Here is a 21,086-nt window from a genome sequence, read left to right on the forward strand (position 1 = left end):
ACCCGGGGAATAGTTACAGGGGAGAGGAGGGGGATGAATGAGCCAATTGTAAACTGGGGATTATTAGGTGACTGTGATGGTTTGAGGGCCAGATTGGGAATTTAGCCAGGACACCGGGGTTAACACCCCTACTCTTACGATAAGTGCCATGGGATCTTTAATGACCTCAGAGAGTCAGGACACCCGTTTAACGTCCCATCTGAAAGACGGCACCCTACACAGGGCAGTGTCCCCCAATCACTGCCCTGGGGCATTGGGATATTTTTTTAGACCAGAGGAAAGAGTGCCTCCTACTGGCCCTCCAACACCACTTCCAGCAGCATCTGGCCTCCCAACCAGGAACTGACCAGGACCAACCCTGCTTAGCTTCAGAAGCAAGCCAGCGGTGGTATGCTGCTGGCAGATAGTGAGTACTATCTTATAAAACAGGGACATTGATCTGATTAACACCAGTAAATGCAGTGAGTACTGTCTTATAAAACAGGGACACAAATTTTGCAGTTGTTGAACTAATGTGTGATTTTTAAAAGGGCATTCTACACTTAAATATGTTTTTGTACTGTCGGAATTGTTCATGACGTCCTCCAGTGATTTTTAAAAAACTTTTCCAGTTGAAAAGTGATATATAAATACAGTAAAGTATAAACATTAAAGGGAAACAAATAAATGTTTTGAGCAAAATCGTGTTTTTTTAGACAACTGCAAACTAGAAGGAGTGAGTGATGTCATAATAAGGCCTTCAAGGAGTTGGCTAGATGGGAAGCCGTGATGTCATCCAATAGGTGACTGATCTTCACGTGAATATTCATTATTCTTTTTAAAATCCTTAATGTTCTGTCAAGTTGGTTGTTGATCTAGAAATCAATTTTCAAGTCTTGCCATAGACCTACTGTAGGACCCATAACAATAACATAGACCCACTGTAGGACCCATAACTTCACCTAACAATAACATAGACCTTCAGAAAAGGGGCCTATATTGGAGACCAAAATACGTCTGGCACACTGCTTTGGAAACTTATTTCTAGCCTACAATCATTGATGTTACTACTAATGTGAAAACAAGACAAAATATGACTTTTGATGCTTACTTGACTGTCTTAAGACAAATGTCAAATAATTTGAACATTCATTACAGATGTCATTGTTTGTACAACATCATGGCAACGCTGTTGGCATCACCTTTTACAGTGGATTTCTGCTGTTGTGGCCCTTTAACCATCTGTCTGACTTTGTTGTTCACACAGGAGAGAGATGTGACTATCGTGGATCCTCTGGGGGGCCTCAACATCCTCAGGATGCTGACAGGGCAGAGAAGAGTCTCTCCATATCAGAACACCTCAAGAAACACCAGCAGAGACCCACAGGGAAGAAATCTAATTGCTGCTCTGACTGTCGGAAAGGTTGCAAATCTTCATCAGAACTTAAAATACACCAGAGAACACACACAGGAGAGAAGCCTTATAGCTGTAATCTATGTGGGAGGAGTTATGTAAGATCAGATTCACTAAAAGTACACATGAGAAGTCACACTGGAGAGAAACCTTATAGCTGTACTCAATGTGGGAAGAGTTTTAGTCAGTCAAGCAACCTGTTATCACACCAGAGAAAACACACAGGAGAGAAATATTATAGCTGTAATCAATGTGGGAAGAGTTTTACTACATCAAGCCATCTGATTCGACACCAGAGAACACACACAGGAGAGAAGCCTTATAGTTGTAATCAATGTGGGAAGAGTTTTACTCAGTCAAGCACCCTGGTATCACACCAGAGAACACACACAGGAGAGAAGCCTCATAGTTGTAATCAATGTGGGAAGAGTTTTACTCAGTTAAGCACCCTGATATCACACCAGAGAACACACACAGGAGAGAAACCGTATAGCTGTGACCAATGTGGGAAGATTTTTACTACATCTAGTGATCTGACAGTACACCAGAGAACACACACAGGAGATAAACCTTATAGCTGTGATCAATGTGACAAGAGATACTCTGATAAAAGATCTCTGATCAAACATCAGAAAATACATTCATAAAGGAGTTGTTTCATGATATCAATGAAATAATGTCACAATGTAGAATGTTTTAACATTGTAGTAGGAGTATTTTAATGATGTCACAATGTAGAACCCTAAATGTTTGCCCCCTTATCAATTGGTTTCGGCATGATATGGATATCAGTGGGAAAATCTTTGTACTTTCCATTCATATTTCCCTTGATCTTGATGAGTCTGCCAGTCCCTGCCACTGAAAAACATCCCCACAGCATGATGCTGCCACCACCGTGCTTCACCGTAGGGATGGTGTCTGGTTTCCTCCAGACGTGATGCTTGGCATTCAGGCCAAAGAGTTACGTTTTGGTTTCATCAGGCCAGAAAATGTTATTTCTCAAGGTCAGTCCTTTACGTGCATTTTGGCAAACACCAAGCAGGCTGTCATGTGCCTTTTACTGAGGTGTGCTATATAGATGGTCGTCCTTCTGGAAGGTTCTCCCATCTCCACAGAGGAACTCTGGAGCTCTGTCATAATAGTGACCAGCAGGTTCTTGGTCACATACTTGAACAAGACCCTTCTCCCCTGACTGATCTGTTTGAAGAGTCTTGGTAGTTCCTAACCTCTTACATTTAAGAATGATGGAGGCCACTGTGTTCTTGGGGACCTTCAATACCGCAGACATTTTTTGGTACCCATTTTTTGGTCCCCAGATCTGTGCCTCTACAGAATCCTGTCTCGGGGCTCTACGGACAATTCCTTTGACCTCGTGGCTTGGTTTTTGTTCTGACATGCACTGTCAACTGTGGGACCTTATATAGACAGGTGTGCCCAAATCATGTCCAATCAATTGAATTTACCGCAGGTGGACTCCAATCAAGTTGTAGAAACATCTCAAGGATGATCAATGGAAACAAGATGCACCTGAGCTCAATTTCGAGTCCCATAGCAAAGGGTCTGAATACTTATGTAAATAAGGTATTTCTGTTTTGTCATTATGGGGTGTTATGTCATTATGGGGAATGGTGTGTAGATTAATGAGGAACACAATATTATTTAATACATTTTAGAATAAGGCTGTAATGTAAAAAAATGTGGAAAAAGTCAAGGGGTCTGAATACTTTCTAAATATGCTGTTGGTTTACTGTTACAATAAGTTGTATGACTACACCAATACTGTTAAAGAGACGATGCAGAGACCTAGAAAATACATGGCCAACCTTGCTGCTAGAGATCTAGCTACTGGGTGTGCAGGTTTCTGTTCCAGCCCTGCACTAACAGCTGACATTGTGCTGATTATTTGGATTAGACACTATTCAATCATGGCTTGTTTTGGAGTCAGATGGATGACTAAACCCACTGCCCATTTCCACAGGTGTTCTTCATGATATGAAATAAAGTGTTGATTCTTTGAATGAAGTGTAGTGTGTTTTGGGGTCATTGAACATTCCCTGTTTGTCTTTTTTATTTGGTTGTTACTCTAATTTAGTCTGATGATATTGCACAATCACTGTCTGGCTGACAGTCTGTGAACTGAGTCAATCTAGTACCCACAGAATGAATGTTGTGGATATTTAATTCTGCTACATTTAAAAAGTGATTTTATTCATTTAACTAAGAACAAATTCTTATTTACAATGACAGCCTACCGGGGAACAGTGGGTTAACTGCCTTGTTCAGGGGCAGAACAACCGATTTTTACCTTGTCAGCTCGGGATTCGATCCATCAACCTTTTGGTTTCTGGCCCAATGCTCTCACCACTAGACTACCTGCTGGCCCATAGGTGTGTCCAATGCAGACATGATGGATTAGTATTGACCTCATAGACATGTCCAATGCACTTGTTCATGTGGTTTGTAATTTCGATACTGAAACAGGATTTGCTAATCCTCCCACATTGTTTCCATGTTGCTGAGTTGTTTTCTCCATTTGAAATGATACTGTTAGAAATAGGTAAAGCACTCACACATCTGAGAACTTGTGTGTGCTAATCATTAGTTAATAACTTGAAAGAAAACAAAAGGCTGATTGATACTGATCAGTGTGTGGGTTTTCTTTTTCATCAGACAATTAATGAGGCTCATAATGAGGCTGACCATGTTGAAGCAGACCAGATTAGACTCATAATGAGGCTCACCATGTAGAAGGAGACCAGATTAGACTCATAATGAGGCTGACCATGTTGAAGGAGAGCAGATTAGACTCATAATCAGTGGTGGAGAAAGTACCCAATTGTCATACTTGAGTAAAAGTATAGATACCTTAATAGAAAGTTACCCAGTAAAATACTACTTGAGTAAAAGTCAAAGTATTTGGTTTTAAATATACTTAAGAATCAAAAGTAAAAGTATGAATAATTTCAAATTCCTGATATTAACCAAACCAGACGGAACCATTTTCTTGTTGTTTTATTTACAGATAGCCAGGGGCACACTGCAACACTCAGACATAATTTACAAACGAAGCATTTGTGTTTAGTGAGTCCGTCAGATCAGAGGCAGTAGGGACGACCAGGGATGTTCTCTGTTTAGTGAGTCTGTCAGGAAGGAGCAATGAATGGATAGTTCATTTATTTCCAAAGCTGCAATGATGGGACACACACAGTATGGATGGATGATCAGTAGTGACAGGATATAAACAGCACTCCCACAGCAATTCTACATAAATCTGCCCTATAATATACTAACAAAAAAACAGTTGAAATGTCTATCAAAGTTATTTTGATCATATAGTGGATTTAACATTTCCTGCTAATTCCTAATTTACTATAATAAAAATAAATACATTATTTCCGTGTGTCTCATATTCAGTACATCAGAATAAACTGTCATCCATTTTAGTATCAAAAATTATCAAATTAACCTGAAATATTACTCAATGTCCCCCTCTGGTGGCGAATAAATATAATACACCTAAACTAACAAAACCGGGCTAATAAACTCGCTGGTGTTAATGAGTTTGTAAAACATATACTTAATACATTTGTCATAAATGACCTGCATTTATGAGACACACAGTGTGGATGAATGATCAGTAGTCGACAGGGTAAAAATAGCACTCCTAAAGAAGATCCATTTTCCAGTTAGATACCAACTTGAAAGAGGGAACTTTAGCATAAAACCCACATGGAAAACTGAGATTCGGCAAATAACATATAAAGAGAGGCTGACTTGACACCAAACCAACAACAGTAGTTACTAAAACATAAATTGCTAATGTATGATTTAAAACGTGGATTTAATGATGTAATGTCAATTTTATACATTTCTATCCCAGGACCACTACATTTTCAAATTCTCCATAAATCTCCTGTGGATTACCCAGAATCCCATACCTTTATCACACGAGCGGCGCAGCGGTCTAAGGCACTGTTCTTAACTGACTTGCCTAGCTAAATAGAGGATACAAATATTTTAAAAATGTAACTTCATTACACCGTTACACTGGCATACAAACTCAGTAGCACAGAGAAGATCATCCATATTCTACTAAATTCTACCAAGAGAATTCTCTTCGATTATAATCACAGCCGTATATATCCCCCCCCAAGCAGACACATTGATGGCTCTGAACGAACTTTATTTAACTCTTTGCAAACTGGAAACCATTCATCCGGAGGCTGCATTCATTGTAGCTGGGGATTTTAACAAGGCTAATCTGAAAACAAGACTCCCTAAATTTGATCAGTATATCGATTGCGCAACCAGGGGTGGAAAGACCTTGGACCATTGTTACTCTAACTTCCGCAACGCATATAAGGCCCTGCCCCGCCCCCCTTTCGGAAAAGCTGACCACGACTCCATTTTGTTGATCTCTGGCTACAGACAAAAACTAAAACAAGAGGCTCCCATGCTGAGGTCTGTCCAACGCTGGTCCGACCAAGCTGACTCCACACTCCAAGACTGCTTCCATCACGTGGACTGGGATATGTTTCATATTGCGTCAGATAACAATATTGACGAATACGCTGATTCGGTGTGCGAGTTCATTAGAACGTGCGTTGAAGATATCATTCCCATAGTAACGATTAAAACATTCCCTAACCAGAAACCGTGGATTGATGGCAGCATTCGCGTGAAACTGAAAGCGCAAACCACTGCTTTTAATCAGGGCAAGGTGTCTGGTAACATGACCGAATACAAACAGTGCAGCTATTCCCTCCGCAAGGCTATCAAACAAGCTAAGCGTCAGTACAGAGACAAAGTAGAATCTCAATTCATCGGCTCAGACACAAGAGGCATGTGGCAGGGTCTACAGTCAATCACGGACTACAGGAAGAAATCCAGCCCAGTCACGGACCAGGATGTCTCGCTCCCAGGCAGACTAAATAACTTTTTTGCCCGCTTTGAGGACAATACAGTGCCACTGACACGGCATGCAACAAAAACATGCGGTCTCTCCTTCACTGCAGCCGAGGTGAGTAAGACATTTAAACGTGTTAACCCTCGCAAGGCTGCAGGCCCAGACGGCATCCCCAGCCGCGCCCTCAGAGCATGCGCAGACCAGCTGGCCGGTGTGTTTACGGACATATTCAATCAATCCCTATACCAGTCTGCTGTTCCCACATGCTTCAAGAGGGCCACCATTGTTCCTGTTCCCAAGAAAGCTAAGGTAACTGAGCTAAACGACTACCGCCCCGTAGCACTCACTTCCGTCATCATGAAGTGCTTTGAGAGACTAGTCAAGGACCATATCACCTCCACCCTACCTGACACCCTAGACCCACTCCAATTTGCTTACCGCCCAAATAGGTCCACAGACGATGCAATCTCAACCACACTGCACACTGCCCTAACCCATCTGGACAAGAGGAATACCTATGTGAGAATGCTGTTCATCGACTACAGCTCGGCATTTAACACCATAGTACCCTCCAAGCTCGTCATCAAGCTCGAGACCCTGCCCTGTGCAACTGGGTACTAGACTTCCTGATGGGCCGCCACCCAGGTGGTGAGGGTAGGCAACAACATCTCCTCCCCGCTGATCCTCAACACTGGGGCCCCACAAGGGTGCGTTCTGAGCCCTCTCCTGTACTCCCTGTTCACCCACGACTGCGTGGCCACGCACGCCTCCAACTCAATCATCAAGTTTGCGGACGACACAACAGTGGTAGGCTTGATTACCAACAACGACGAGACGGCCTACAGGGAGGAGGTGAGGGCCCTCGGAGTGTGGTGTCAGGAAAATAACCTCACACTTCACGTCAACAAAACTAAGGAGATGATTGTGGACTTCAGGAAACAGCAGAGGGAACACCCCCCTATCCACATCGATGGAACAGTAGTGGAGAGGGTAGCAAGTTTTAAGTTCCTCGGCATACACATCACAGACAAACTGAATTGGTCCACTCACACAGACAGCATCGTGAAGAAGGCGCAGCAGCGCCTCTTCAACCTCAGGAGGCTGAAGAAATTTGGCTTGTCACCAAAAGCACTCACAAACTTCTACAGATGCACAATCGAGAGCATCCTGGCGGGCTGTATCACCGCCTGGTACGGCAACTGCTCCGCCCTCAAACGTAAGGCTCTCCAGAGGGTAGTGAGGTCTGCACAACGCATCACCGGGGGCAAACTACCTGCCCTCCAGGACACCTACACCACCCGATGTTACAGGAAGGCCATAGAGATCATCAAGGACATCAACCACCCGAGCCACTGCCTGTTCACCCCGCTATCATCCAGAAGGCGAGGTCAGTACAGGTGCATCAAAGCTGGGACCGAGAGACTGAAAAACAGCTTCTATCTCAAGGCCATCAGACTGTTAAACAGCCACCACTAACATTGAGTGGCTGCTGCCAACACACTGACACTGACACTGACTCAACTCCAGCCACTTTAATAATGGGAATTGATGGGAAATGATGTAAATATATCACTAGCCACTTTAAACAATGCTACCTTATATAATGTTACTTACCCTACATTATTCATCTCATATGCATACGTATATACTGTACTCTATATCATCGACTGCATCCTTATGTAATACATGTATCACTAGCCACTTTAACTATGCCACTTTGTTTACATACTCATCTCATATGTATATACTGTACTCGATACCATCTACTGTATCTTGCCTATGCTGCTCTGTACCATCACTCATTCATATATCCTTATGTACATATTCTTTATCCCCTTACACTGTGTATAAGACAGTAGTTTTGGAATTGTTAGTTAGATTACTTGTTGGTTATTACTGCATTGTCGGAACTAGAAGCACAAGCATTTCGCTACACTCGCATTAACATCTGCTAACCATGTGTATGTGACAAATAACATTTGATTTGATTTGATTTGATATGACGTTGAGAAATACTGCATTGTGGGTAGTTTAGAAGATATCCGGAAATAAGTTAATAAATTCACTAATAAACATAATGTAATGTCAAGTGTATACATTTCTATCCCAGGACCACTCAATTTTCAAATTCTCCAAAAATCTGCTGTGGATTACCCAGAATCCCATACCTTTATCACTGAGTGTATTACACTGAGTGTAATGTAAACACACGAGCAGTGCAGCAGTCTAAGTTATGGCATCTCAGTGCTAGAGGCGTCACTACAGCCCCTTGTTCAAAACCAGGCTGTATCATAACAAGCCGTGATTTGGAGTCGCATAGGGCAGCGCACAATTGGCCCAGCATCGTCTCTGGGTTAGGGTTTGGCAGGGGCAGGCCGTCAATGTAAATAAGAATTTGTTGACTTGCCTAGTTAAATAAAGGTTAAATATATTTTAAAATTGTAACTTCATTACACCGTTACACTGGCATACAAACTCAGTAGCACAGAGTTGATCATCCATATGACGTGAAGAAATACTGCATTGTGGGTAGTTTGGAAGAGTTCACAAAATAAGTTAATAAATATGTAATAACGCAAGAACATAACTGTTTGTCCTTATAGGTAACCATATCGCGACGACAACTAGCTTACTAAGTCTTTAACCACACTGTATTGTTACACTGGTGAGTAAAAATTCATGCTTCCTACACTTTAACTTGTTATCTGAAGATAAAATATACATTTTACTCAACTGCGTTACCCACTCCAGTCAGCAGAGGGCGGTCTGGGAATTTAAGGTTATGCTGTTGGTGTGACGTATAATCTAGTGGACGGAACGCTTCTTTCAACAGCAGCAACAGTTAGTCAGACACCTCGGTAGCTTGCTTGACAAAATAGCCGAAACAATACATTACTTTAGACGCTTTAGTGTATATTAGCCACTGTGTTTTAAACCCACTTCTATAGTCTAGTTAGTTATCTGATTTAATTTCATATTTACGGTGTTGTTATTAGTCAGCTAGCGGTCTGGTTAAGTTAGCATTAGCCTAGCTAACATCCCCGACCATGCGGTCACTAAGCTATTCCCCAGTTTTAAACCCACTTCTGTCGTCTAGTTAGTTATCCGATTTAATTTCAATTAATTTCAGTTAATTAACATCCCCGACCATGTGGTCACCAAGCTACTCTCCTTCTAACGAAGAGAAGGATATCACAGTAAAACAAGAAGTAGAGAGTGGGGCCGTTACTGTGAAAGAAGAGGAGGACGCGTTCAGAGTGAAAGAGGAGGATGATGTTACAGTTAAAGGAGAGGAAGATGCAGTTTATGGCATGAAAGAGGAGGGGGAGGAGATGACTGTTACATCGAAAAAGGAGGAGAAACCTGGATATCTGGGCCCGGTTTCCCAAACGCATCTTAAGGCATCCAATGGTTCTAACGAAGAATTTAGCCATAAGATGGTTTTGAGAAACCGTTCCCTGATTAACACTAGTAAGTACTGTCTTAACAACAGAGGCACAAACTCTGCAGTTGAACTGATGTTTGGTGTTAAGGCGGAAATCTGCAATTGCTACATGTTGTACTCGTCAACATAACCCTGACCAGAGGGAGCTGCTCGTCAACATAACCCGACCAGAGGGAACCGCTCGTCAACACAACCTGACCAGAGGGAGCCGGCCGTCAACATAACCCGACCAGAGAGAGCCCCATCTGCTGCTGGACTTTGTAAATTCTGCCGTTCTGCTCCTGAAATGTTCAGTAATAGACTACACCAGCAGTCGGTCCCATAAACATCACAATTGGTCCTTTTGTTCTATTAATTCCCTCCATATATATCCATTTTGTCCATTTATTTGGCGCGCTTGATCCAGACAAAAACAGCTTCCAAAATGCGCAACGTCACTACAAAATATTTCGAAATTTGCCTATGAACTTTGCCAAAATATTTCAAACTACTTTTGTAATACAACTCTAGGTATTTTTAAACGTTAATAATCGATCAAATTGAAGACGGGTCTCTGTGTTCAATACAGGAAAACAACAAACCAAGCTACTTTTCACATCTTGCCCAACTCTCAACAGTGTTACGTTGTTCCTAGATGGCCTACTTCTTCATTGCACAAATGAATAACCTCTTCCAAATTCCAAAGACTGGTGACATCCAGTGGAAGCGGTAGGAACTGAAAAAGAAATGTAATTTCCCCATGGGAACCCATTGAACAGACAGAGACCTAAAAATAACAATTTCTGAACGTTTAGTCCTCTGGGTTTTGCCTGCTACATAAGTTATGTTATACTCACAGACATGATTCAAACAGTCTTAGAAACTTCAGAGTGTTTTCTATCCACATCTACTAATAATATACATATCTTATATTCTTGGCATGAGTAGCAGGAAGTTGAAATTGGGCACGCTATTTCTCCAAAGTGAAAATGTTGCCCCCTATACCTTAATCTTGGTACTACCCATCCCGGATCCGGGAGCGTTGTCATCAACGGACACTAATTAGCATAACGCAACGGACATAAATATTACTAGAAAATATTCATATTCATGAAATCACAAGTGAAATATATTGAAACACTGCTTAGCCTTTTGTTAATCACCCTGTCATCTCAGATTTTGAAAATATGCTTTACAGCCAAACCAAGACCAGCATTTGTGTAAGTTTATCGATAGCCTAGCAAAGCATTATGCCTAGCTAGCAGCAGGCAACCTGGTCACGAAAATCAGAAAAGCAATCAAATTAAATCGTTCAACAGGTTTAGAAGTTAAAGGGGGTGACACTCTAGACCCAAACTGTTACAGACGTATATCTATCCTGCCCTGCTGTTCTAAAGTCTTCAAAAGTCAAGTTAACAAACAGATCACTTACCATTTTGAATCCCACCGTACCTTCTCCGCTGTGCAATCCGGTTTCCGAGCTGGTCACGGGTCACCTCAGCCACGCTCAAGGTACTAAACGATATAACAGCCATCGATAAAAGACAGTACTGTGCAGCCGTTTATGTCAACCTGGCCAAGGCTTTCGACTTTGTCAATCACCGTATTCTTATCGTCAGACTCAACAGCCTTCGTTTCTCAAATGACTGACTCGCCTGGTTCACCAACTACTTCTCAGACAAAGTTCAGTGTGTCAAATCGGAGGGTCTGTTGTCTGGACCTCTGGCAGTCTCTATGGAGGTACCACAGGGTTCAATTCTCGGACCGACTCTTTTCTCTGTATATACCAACAATGTTGCTCTTTCTGCGGGTGATTCCTTGATCCACCTCTATGCAGACGACACCATTCTGTATACATCTGGCCCTTCTTTGGATACTGTTAACATACCTCCAAACGCGCTTCAATGCCATTCAACACTCCATCCGTGGCCTCCAACTGTTCTTAAACGCTAGCAAAACTAAATGTATGCTCTTCAACCGATTGCCGCCCGCACCCCCCCGTCCAGCATCACTACTCTGGACGGTTCTAACTTAGAATATGTGGACAACTATAAATACCTAGGTGTCTGGCTAGACTGTAAACTCTCCTTCCAGACTAATATTAAGTATTTCCAATCCAAAATTAAATCTAGAATTGGCTTCCTATTTCGCATCAAAGCTACCTTCACTCACGCTGCCAAACATACCCTCGTAAAACTGACTATCCTACCGATCCTTGACTTTGGCGATGTCATTTTCAAAATAGCCTCCAACACTTTACTCAGGCTGCATCCAGTTTGCTATCACAGTGCCATCCGTTTTGTTACCTAAGCCCCATATACCACCCACCACTGTGACCTGTATGCTCTCGTTAGCTGGCCCTCGCTACGTGTTCGTAGCAAACCAACTGGCTCCAGGTCATCTATAAGTCTTTGCTAGGCCGCCTTCACTCAGCTCACTGGTCACCATAGCAACACCCAACCATAGCACGTGCTCCAGGAGGTATATCTCACTGGTCATCCCCAAGGCCAACACCTACTTTGGCCGCATTTCCTTCCACTTCTCTGCTGCCAATGACTGGAACAAATTGCAAAAATCACTGAAGTTGGAGACTTAAATCTCCCTCACTAACTTTAAGCATCAGCTATCAGAGCAGCTTACAGATCGCTGCAGCTGTACACAGCCCATCTGTAAATAGCCCATCCAACTGCCTACCTCATCCCATGTTTTTTACTTTTTGTACTCTTTTGTCACAACAGTATTTCTACTTGCACATCATCTATCTGCACATCTATCTCTCCAGTGTTAATTTGTTAAATTGTAATTACTTCGCTACTATGGCCTATTTATTGCCGTGCCTCCTTACTCCATTTGCACACTGTATATAGATTTTTCTATTGTGCTATTGACTGTACGTTTTTTTATCCCACGTGTAACTCGGTGGTGTTGTTTTTGTCGAACTGCTTTGCTTTATCTTGGCCAAGTCACAAATGTAAATGAGAACTTGTTCTCAACTGGCCTACCTGGTTAAATAAAGGTGAAAAATCGACACTGTCATTAACGCTGTTATTCAATAATTACACACAATTCTTAATACGGTAGCTGTTTAGTTACAGTCACATGTTCAACTATCATCAGCTGATCCAGGAAATCATTTTCTGAATGCCGGTCAAATGACAAACATCACGACATGCAACAACAACCAAAGTGCTTCTTCATCCTTTACTCTGGTAAAGAGAGTTATGCCGTGCTCCACGTTGGACCCAACATCCCGAACAAATGTATGTTTATAATGTTATTGTCTGCTTGATTTACAGTAGGGTCTCGTTAGTCTGTTTTCACACAGAGATACTTAGCTCATATTGTGTAGAGAACGGTTCCTTGATAGATAGACTGTTGAACAACACACACAGCTATTTTCCTATATTTGTTCTTAGGTGAAGTTATTGGTCCTACAGTAGGTCTATGTTGTTAGTTGAAGTTATGGGTCCTACAGTAGGCCTATGTTATTGTTATGAGTCCTAGAGTACACTATGTGTGTCATGCAACAACAACCAAAGTGCCTCTTCATTCATTACATTACCAAAATCTTTGCTCACCATTTTTGCTCCTCATTAGGGGGACGAGTTTCTACCACCAAATTGCATGTGCATCGCCCTCGTGCCGCAATTTTAGCAAACACAGAAAGGTGCCTATGTTGGAGACCAAAAGTCGTCTGGCACACTTCTAAGGATTTCAACAACTTTAATAACTTATTGCTAGCCTACAATCATCGATGTTACTACTAATGTGAAAACAAGACAATATGACTATTCTTGCTCATTTTAAGACAATTGTCAAATGATCATTACCCTTTAGCATCACCTTTTACAGTGGATTTCTGCTGTTGTGGGCCTTTAACCATCTGTCTGACTTTGTTGTTCACACAGCAGAGAGACGAGACTACCGTGGGTCCTCTGGGGAGCCTCAACAACCTCATGATGCTGACAAGGCAGAGAAGAGTCTCTCCACATTAAAACACCTCAAGAAACACCTGCAGAGAACTCACTGCTGCTCTGACTGTGAGGAGAGATTCTCCTCATCAGGTATTAAAATTCATCAGAGAACACACACAGGAGAGAAATCTTATAGCTGTACTCAATGTGGGAAGAGTTTTACTCAGCTAAGCAGCCTGATATCACACCAGAGAATACACACAGGAGAGAAACCTTATAGCTGTACTCAATGTCGGAAAGGTTTTAGTCATTCATCACGCCTGATATCACACCAGAGAACACATACTGGAGAGAAATCTTATAGATGTACTCAATGTGGGAAGAGGTTTACTCAACAATGCAACCTGATATCACACCAGAGAACACACACAGGAAAGAAATCGTATGTATGTGCTCAATGTGGGAAGAGTTTTGTTCGATCTGACCAGCTGACATTACACCAGAGAACACAAACAGGAGAGAAATCTTACAGCTGTGGTCAATGTGGGAAGAGTTTTGTTACATCTAGCTGTCTGACATTACACCAGAGAACACACACAGGAGATAAATCTTATAGCTGTGATCAATGTGGGAAGAGTTTAACTTCATCGAGCAATCTTACTCCTCACCAAAGAACACACACAGGAGAGAAACCCTATAGCTGTACTCAATGTGGGAAGAGTTTTACTCAGCTAAGCAGCCTGATATCACACCAGAGAATACACACAGGAGAGAAACCTTATAGCTGTACTCAATGTCGGAAAGGTTTTAGTCATTCATCACGCCTGATATCACACCAGAGAACACATACTGGAGAGAAATCTTATAGCTGTGATCAATGTGAGAAGAGTTTTACTCAGCAATTCAACCTGATATCACACCAGAGAACACATACAGGAGAGAAACCATATAGTTGTGACTAAACATAATCTGATAATAGATCTCTGACTAAACATCAGAAAATACAGGAAGGAGTTGTTTCATCATATCAAGTAATAGTGTCACAATGTAGAATGCTTTAACGTTGTATTAGGAGTATTTTAATGATGTCACAATGTAAAATGTTAACACATTGTAGTTGGAGTATTTTAATAGTGTCACAATGTAGAATGTTTTAACATTGTAGTAGGAGTATTATAATGATTTCACAATGTAGAAGCCTAAACGTTTTCCCCCTTATGAATTGATTTCAACATGATATGGATATTAGCCCCAGGCGAAAAATCCATGCTCTGAAATGGAAGAGTACTATTTATGTGATTTAACAAAATTGACAAACAAAAAAATATTTAAAATCAAATGTATTTATATAGCCCTTCTTACATCAGCTGATATCTCAAATTGCTGTACAAATCAAATCAAATTTTATTTGTCACATACACATGGTTAGCAGATGTTAATGCGAGTGTAGCGAAATGCTTGTGCTTCTAGTTCCGACAATGCAGTAATAACAAGTAATCTAACTAACAATTCCAAAACTACTGTCTTGTACACAGTGTAAGGGGATAAAGAATATGTACATAAGGATATATGAATGAGTGATGGTACAGAGCAGCATAGGCAAGATACAGTAGATGGTATCGGGTACAGTATGTACAAATGAGATGAGTATGTAAACAAAGTGGCATAGTATAGTATAAAGTGGCTAGTGATACATGTATTACATAAGGATACCGTCGATGATATAGAGTACAGTATATACGTATGCATATGAGATGAATAATGTAGGGTAAGTAACATTTATATAAGGTAGCATTGTTTAAAGTGGCTAGTGATATATTTACATCATTTCCCATCAATTCCCATTATTAAAGTGGCTGGAGTTGAGTCAGTGTCAGTGTGTTGGCAGCAGCCACTCAGTGTTAGTGGTGGCTGTTTAACAGTCTGATGGCCTTGAGATAGAAGCTGTTTTTCAGTCTCTCGGTCCCAGCTTTGATGCACCTGTACTGACCTCGCCTTCTGGATGATAGCGGGGTGAACAGGCAGTGGCTCGGGTGGTTGATGTCCTTGATGATCTTTATGGCCTTCCTGTGACATCGGGTGGTGTAGGTGTCCTGGAGGGCAGGTAGTTTGCCCCCGGTGATGCGTTGTGCAGACCTCACTACCCTCTGGAGAGCCTTACGGTTGAGGGCGGTGCAGTTGCCATACCAGGCGGTGATACAGCCCGCCAGGATGCTCTCGATTGTGCATCTGTAGAAGTTTGTGAGTGCTTTTGGTGACAAGCCGAATTTCTTCAGCCTCCTGAGGTTGAAGAGGCGCTGCTGCGCCTTCTTCACGATGCTGTCTGTGTGAGTGGACCAATTCAGTTTGTCTGTGATGTGTATGCCGAGGAACTTAAAACTTGCTACCCTCTCCACTACTGTTCCATCGATGTGGATAGGGGGGTGTTCCCTCTGCTGTTTCCTGAAGTCCACAATCATCTCCTTAGTTTTGTTGACGTTGAGTGTGAGGTTGTTTTCCTGACACCACACTCCGAGGGCCCTCACCTCCTCCCTGTAGGCCGTCTCATCGTTGTTGGTAATCAAGCCTACCACTGTTGTGTCGTCCGCAAACTTGATGATTGAGTTGGAGGCGTGCGTGGCCACGCAGTCGTGGGTGAACAGGGAGTACAGGAGAGGGCTCAGAACGCAACCTTGTGGGGCCCCAGTGTTGAGGATCAGCGGGGAGGAGATGTTGTTGCCTACCCTCACCACCTGGGGGCGGCCCGTCAGGAAGTCCAGTACCCAGTTGCACAGGGCGGGGTCGAGACCCAGGGTCTCGAGCTTGATGACGAGCTTGGAGGGTACTATGGTGTTGAATGCCGAGCTGTAGTCGATGAACAGCATTCTCACATAGGTATTCCTCTTGTCCAGATGGGTTAGGGCAGTGTGCAGTGTGGTTGAGATTGCATCGTCTGTGGACCTATTTGGGCGGTAAGCAAATTGGAGTGGGTCTAGGGTGTCAGGTAGGGTGGAGGTGATATGGTCCTTGACTAGTCTCTCAAAGCACTTCATGATGACGGATGTGAGTGCTACGGGGCGGTAGTCATTTAGCTCAGTTACCTTAGCTTTCTTGGGAACAGGAACAATGGTGGCCCTCTTGAAGCATTTGGGAACAGCAGACTGGTATAGGGATTGATTGAATATGTCCGTAAACACACCGGCCAGCTGGTCTGCGCATGCTCTGAGGGCGCGGCTGGGGATGCCATCTGGGCCTGCAGCCTTGCGAGGGTTAACACGTTTAAATGTCTTACTCACCTCGGCTGCAGTGAAGGAGAGACCGCATGTTTTCGTTGCAGGCCGTGTCAGTGGCACTGTATTGTCATCAAAGCGGGCAAAAAAGTTATTTAGTCTGCCTGGGAGCAAGACATCCTGGTCCGTGACTGGGCTGGGTTTCTTCCTGTAGTCCGTGATTGACTGTAGACCCTGCCACATGCCTCTTGTGTCTGAGCCGTTGAATTGAGATTCTACTTTGTCTCTGTACTGGCGCTTAGCTTGTTTGATAGCCTTGCGGAGGGAATAGCTGCACTGTTTGTATTCGGTCATGTTACCAGACACCTTGCCCTGATTAAAAGCAGTGGTTCGCGCTTTCAGTTTCACACGAATGCTGCCATCAATCCACGGTTTCTGGTTAGGGAATGTTTTAATCGTTGCTATGGGAACGACATCTTCAACGCACGTTCTAATGAACTCGCACACCGAATCAGCGTATTCGTCAATGTTGTTATCTGACGCAATACGAAACATCTCCCAGTCCACGTGATGGAAGCAGTCTTGGAGTGTGGAGTCAGCTTGGTCGGACCAGCGTTGGACAGACCTCAGCGTGGGAGCCTCTTGTTTTAGTTTCTGTCTGTAGGCAGGGATCAACAAAATGGAGTCGTGGTCAGCTTTTCCGAAAGGGGGGCGGGGCAGGGCCTTATATGCGTCGCGGAAGTTAGAGTAACAATGGTCCAAGGTCTTTCCTCCCCTGGTTGCGCAATCGATATGCTGATAAAATTTGGGGAGTCTTGTTTTCAGATTAGCCTTGTTAAAATCCCCAGCTACAATGAATGCAGCCTCCGGATAAATTGTTTCCAGTTTGCAAAGAGTTAAATAAAGTTCGTTCAGAGCCATCGATGTGTCTGCTTGGGGGGGGATATATACGGCTGTGATTATAATCGAAGAGAATTCTCTTGGTAGATAATGCGGTCTACATTTGATTGTGAGGAATTCTAAATCAGGTGAACAGAAGGATTTGAGTTCCTGTATGTTTCTTTCATCGCACCATGTCACGTTAGTCATAAGGCATACGCCCCCGCCCCTCTTTTTACCAGAAAGATGTTTTTTCCTGTCTGCGCGATGCGTGGAGAAACCTGTTTGCTGCACCGCTTCGGATAGCGTCTCTCCAGTAAGCCACGTTTCCGTGAAGCAAAGAACGTTACAGTCTCTGATGTCCCTCTGGAATGCTACCCTTGCTCGGATTTCATCAACCTTGTTGTCAAGAGACTGGACATTGGCAAGAAGAATGCTAGGGAGTGGTGCGCGCTGTGCCCGTCTCCGGAGTCTGACCAGAAGACCGCCTCGTTTCCCTCTCTTTCGGAGTCGTTTTTTTGGGTCGCTGCATAGGATCCACTCCGTTGTCCTGTTTGTAAGGCAGAACACAGGATCCGCGTCGCAAAAAACATATTCTTGGTCGTACTGATGGTGAGTTGATGCTGATCTTATATTCAGTAGTTCTTCTCGACTGTATGTAATGAAACCTAAGATGACCTGGGGTACTAATGTAAGAAATAACACGTAAAAAAACAAAAAACTGCATAGTTTCCTAGGAACGCGAAGCGAGGCGGCCATCTCTGTCGGCGCCGGAAGTAACAGGAAACCCAGCCTAAAACCCCAAACAGCAAGCAATGCAGGTGTAGAAGCACGGTGGCTTGGAAAAACTCCCTAGAAAGGCCAAAACCTAGGAAGAAAGCTAGAGAGGAAGAGGAGAGAACCAGGCTATGAGGGGTGGCCAGTCCTCTTCTGGCTGTGCCGGGTGGAGATTGTAACAGAACATTGCCAAGATGTTCAAAAATGACCAGCATTGTCAAATAATAACAATCACAGTAGTTGTCGAGGGTGCAACAGGTCAGCACATCAGGAGTAAATGTCAGTTGTCTTTACATTCCCGATCATTAAGAGTATCTCTACCGCTCCTGCTGTCTCTAGAGAGTTGAAAACAGCAGGTCTGGGACAGGTAGCACGTCAGGTAAACAGGTCAGGGTTCCATAGCCGCAGGCAGAACAGTTGAAACTGGAGCAGCAGCACGGCCAGGTGGACTGGGAACAGCAAGGAGTCATCATGCCAGGTAGTCCTGAGGCATGGTCCTAGGGCTCAGGTCCTCCGAGAGAGAAAGAAAGAGAGAATTAGAGAGAGCATACTTAAATGCACACAGGACACCGGATAAGACAAGATAAGTACTCCAGATATATCAAACTGACCCTAGCCCCCCGACACAATCTACTGCAGCATAAATACTGGAGGCTGAGACAGGAGGGGTCAGGAGACGCTGGCCCCATCTGATGATACCCCCGGACAGGGCCAAACATGAAGGATATAACCCCACCCACTTTGCCAAAGCACAGCCCCCACACCTGTAGAGGAATATTTTCAACCACCAGCTTACCATCCTGAGACAAGCCCCCAAAGATCTCCGCCAATGCACAACCCAAGGGGGGGTGCCAACCCAGACAGGAAGATCACGTCAGTGACTCAACCCACTCAAGTGACGCACCCCTCCTAATGATGGTATGAAAGAGCACCAGTTTGCCAGTGACTCAGCCCCTGTAATAGGGTTAGAGGCAGAGAATCCCAGTGGAGAGAGGGGAACCGGCCAGGCAGAGACAGCAAGGGCGGTTCGTTGCTCCAGAGCCTTTCCGTTCACCTTCACACTTCTGGGCCAGACTACACTCAATCATATGACCTACTGAAGAGATGAGTCTTCAGTAAAGACTTGAAGGTTGAGACCGAGTCTTCTTCTCTCACATGGTTAGGCAGACCATTCCATTAAAATGGAGATCTATAGGAGAAAGCCCTGCCTCCAGCTGTTTGCTTAGAAATTCTAGGGACAATTAGGAGTTGTGTTCCACTTACCACCTTGGTGTCCCACTTGAATCAAAATGCAACACTTCAAAATGTGGCTAGCTGTTTTCTACAAATTGTCCTCTAACCAGGGATGTACACATTACTTCCAGATTCCGTGTGGTTTTTGAGCTGTTAGTTTTAACAGGACGTGCAACCTCATCTCTCTCCTCTCGCACAAATGATTTTTGCATGATATTGATGAGTGATGACAAATAAGTGTTGCATTCCCTTGTTTAGCGACCCCTAAATTTAAATGCATCACTCCCAAATGTAGCTGACTATTCTGCAGGTTGTCCTCTAACCAGTGAGGTAAAATATATCGCCCATTTCCATGTGTTTTGTCCCCCCAAATCGATATCAGTGATTTATTACTACTTGTCAAAACAACAGTGTTTTTGGTGCCTATGCAGTTTATAAGGAGCTTGTTTTAAAAAATACAAGTAATGTGATTATTGTGTCAGATGTTTGTGTATATAGCACATGTTAGGTTTTCAATTTATCCCAAACTGTTTCTGCATATTGGTTATTGAGTTGGACATGTTAAAACTGTGTTTTGAAATTGGGCTATACCACCTAGCAAAATGTCATTGAAAAGACGTTAAGGGGGATGGTAGGGGACGCCATGTGCGACTGACGTGTTTTCCGTTTGCTCCCGTGGTATTCTTAAAGTTTATGTGAATTTTGCAGCAGAACCGTATTTATTTTCAAATATTAATTTGGTGATCCCTTTCCGTAAAAACCAAGACTACTTTGCTTCCGAATGTCAGCATGTCGACCAAACATAAGGCCAAAAGCATGACTTTGAGAAAACCCAGCCTACAAGACCCGCTCTCATCACCGCCCTCTCCTGAGTCTGAGGGCCCGGGGACGCACACTTTACCCGGGGGTGCGGCTTGGCCTGGCGGCGCTGAAATTAACATTCTCGAGGCCATCAAACTACTACGCTCTGAGACAGTTGAAATGAAAACACAGGTGGTTGCTACGATTGAGGCCAGAATACAGGAGGTTTCTGATACTTTAAAAGCAGATTTAACCATCCTGCGGAACGAGACTGTGCCAGAAATCACATTACTCAAAACAACAACTGTGTCACACACTACAACGATTGCAGCACTGGAGACCTCCGCTACTAATGTCTCCGATTTAACTACAGTGCCTTGCGAAAGTATTCGGCCCCCTTAAACTTTGCGACCTTTTGCCACATTTCAGGCTTCAAACATAAAGATATAAAACTGTATTTTTTTGTGAAGAATCAACAACAAGTGGGACACAATCATGAAGTGGAACGACATTTATTGGATATTTCAAACTTTTTTAACAAATCAAACAC

General features: G+C 43.3%; 1 protein-coding gene across 5 annotated transcripts in view; it reads left to right on the plus strand.

Annotated features, from left to right (window-relative positions):
* Positions 1-21,086, plus strand: part of LOC110487375 (uncharacterized) — a 49,289-nt gene that overhangs the window by 888 nt on the left and 27,315 nt on the right. Inside the window, exons 1-3 of one of the 5 annotated variants that reach the window (XM_090196089.1) lie at positions 9,441-9,770; positions 13,632-13,746; positions 14,149-14,595. In XM_090196089.1, coding sequence (XP_090052215.1) covers positions 9,449-9,770; positions 13,632-13,746; positions 14,149-14,595 — 884 coding nt within the window. In that variant the 5' untranslated portion in view covers positions 9,441-9,448. Of the gene's footprint in view, positions 1-695; positions 783-1,246; positions 3,416-9,440; positions 9,771-13,631; positions 14,596-21,086 lie in introns of those variants that run through there. The other 4 variants (XM_090196090.1, XM_090196094.1, XM_090196092.1 and 1 more) reach the window with 4 other exon arrangements.

The sequence above is a fragment of the Oncorhynchus mykiss genome, chromosome 13, assembly GCF_057628025.1.
Source record: "Oncorhynchus mykiss isolate SJ-2025 chromosome 13, ASM5762802v1, whole genome shotgun sequence".
NCBI classification, from domain to species: domain Eukaryota; kingdom Metazoa; phylum Chordata; class Actinopteri; order Salmoniformes; family Salmonidae; genus Oncorhynchus; species Oncorhynchus mykiss.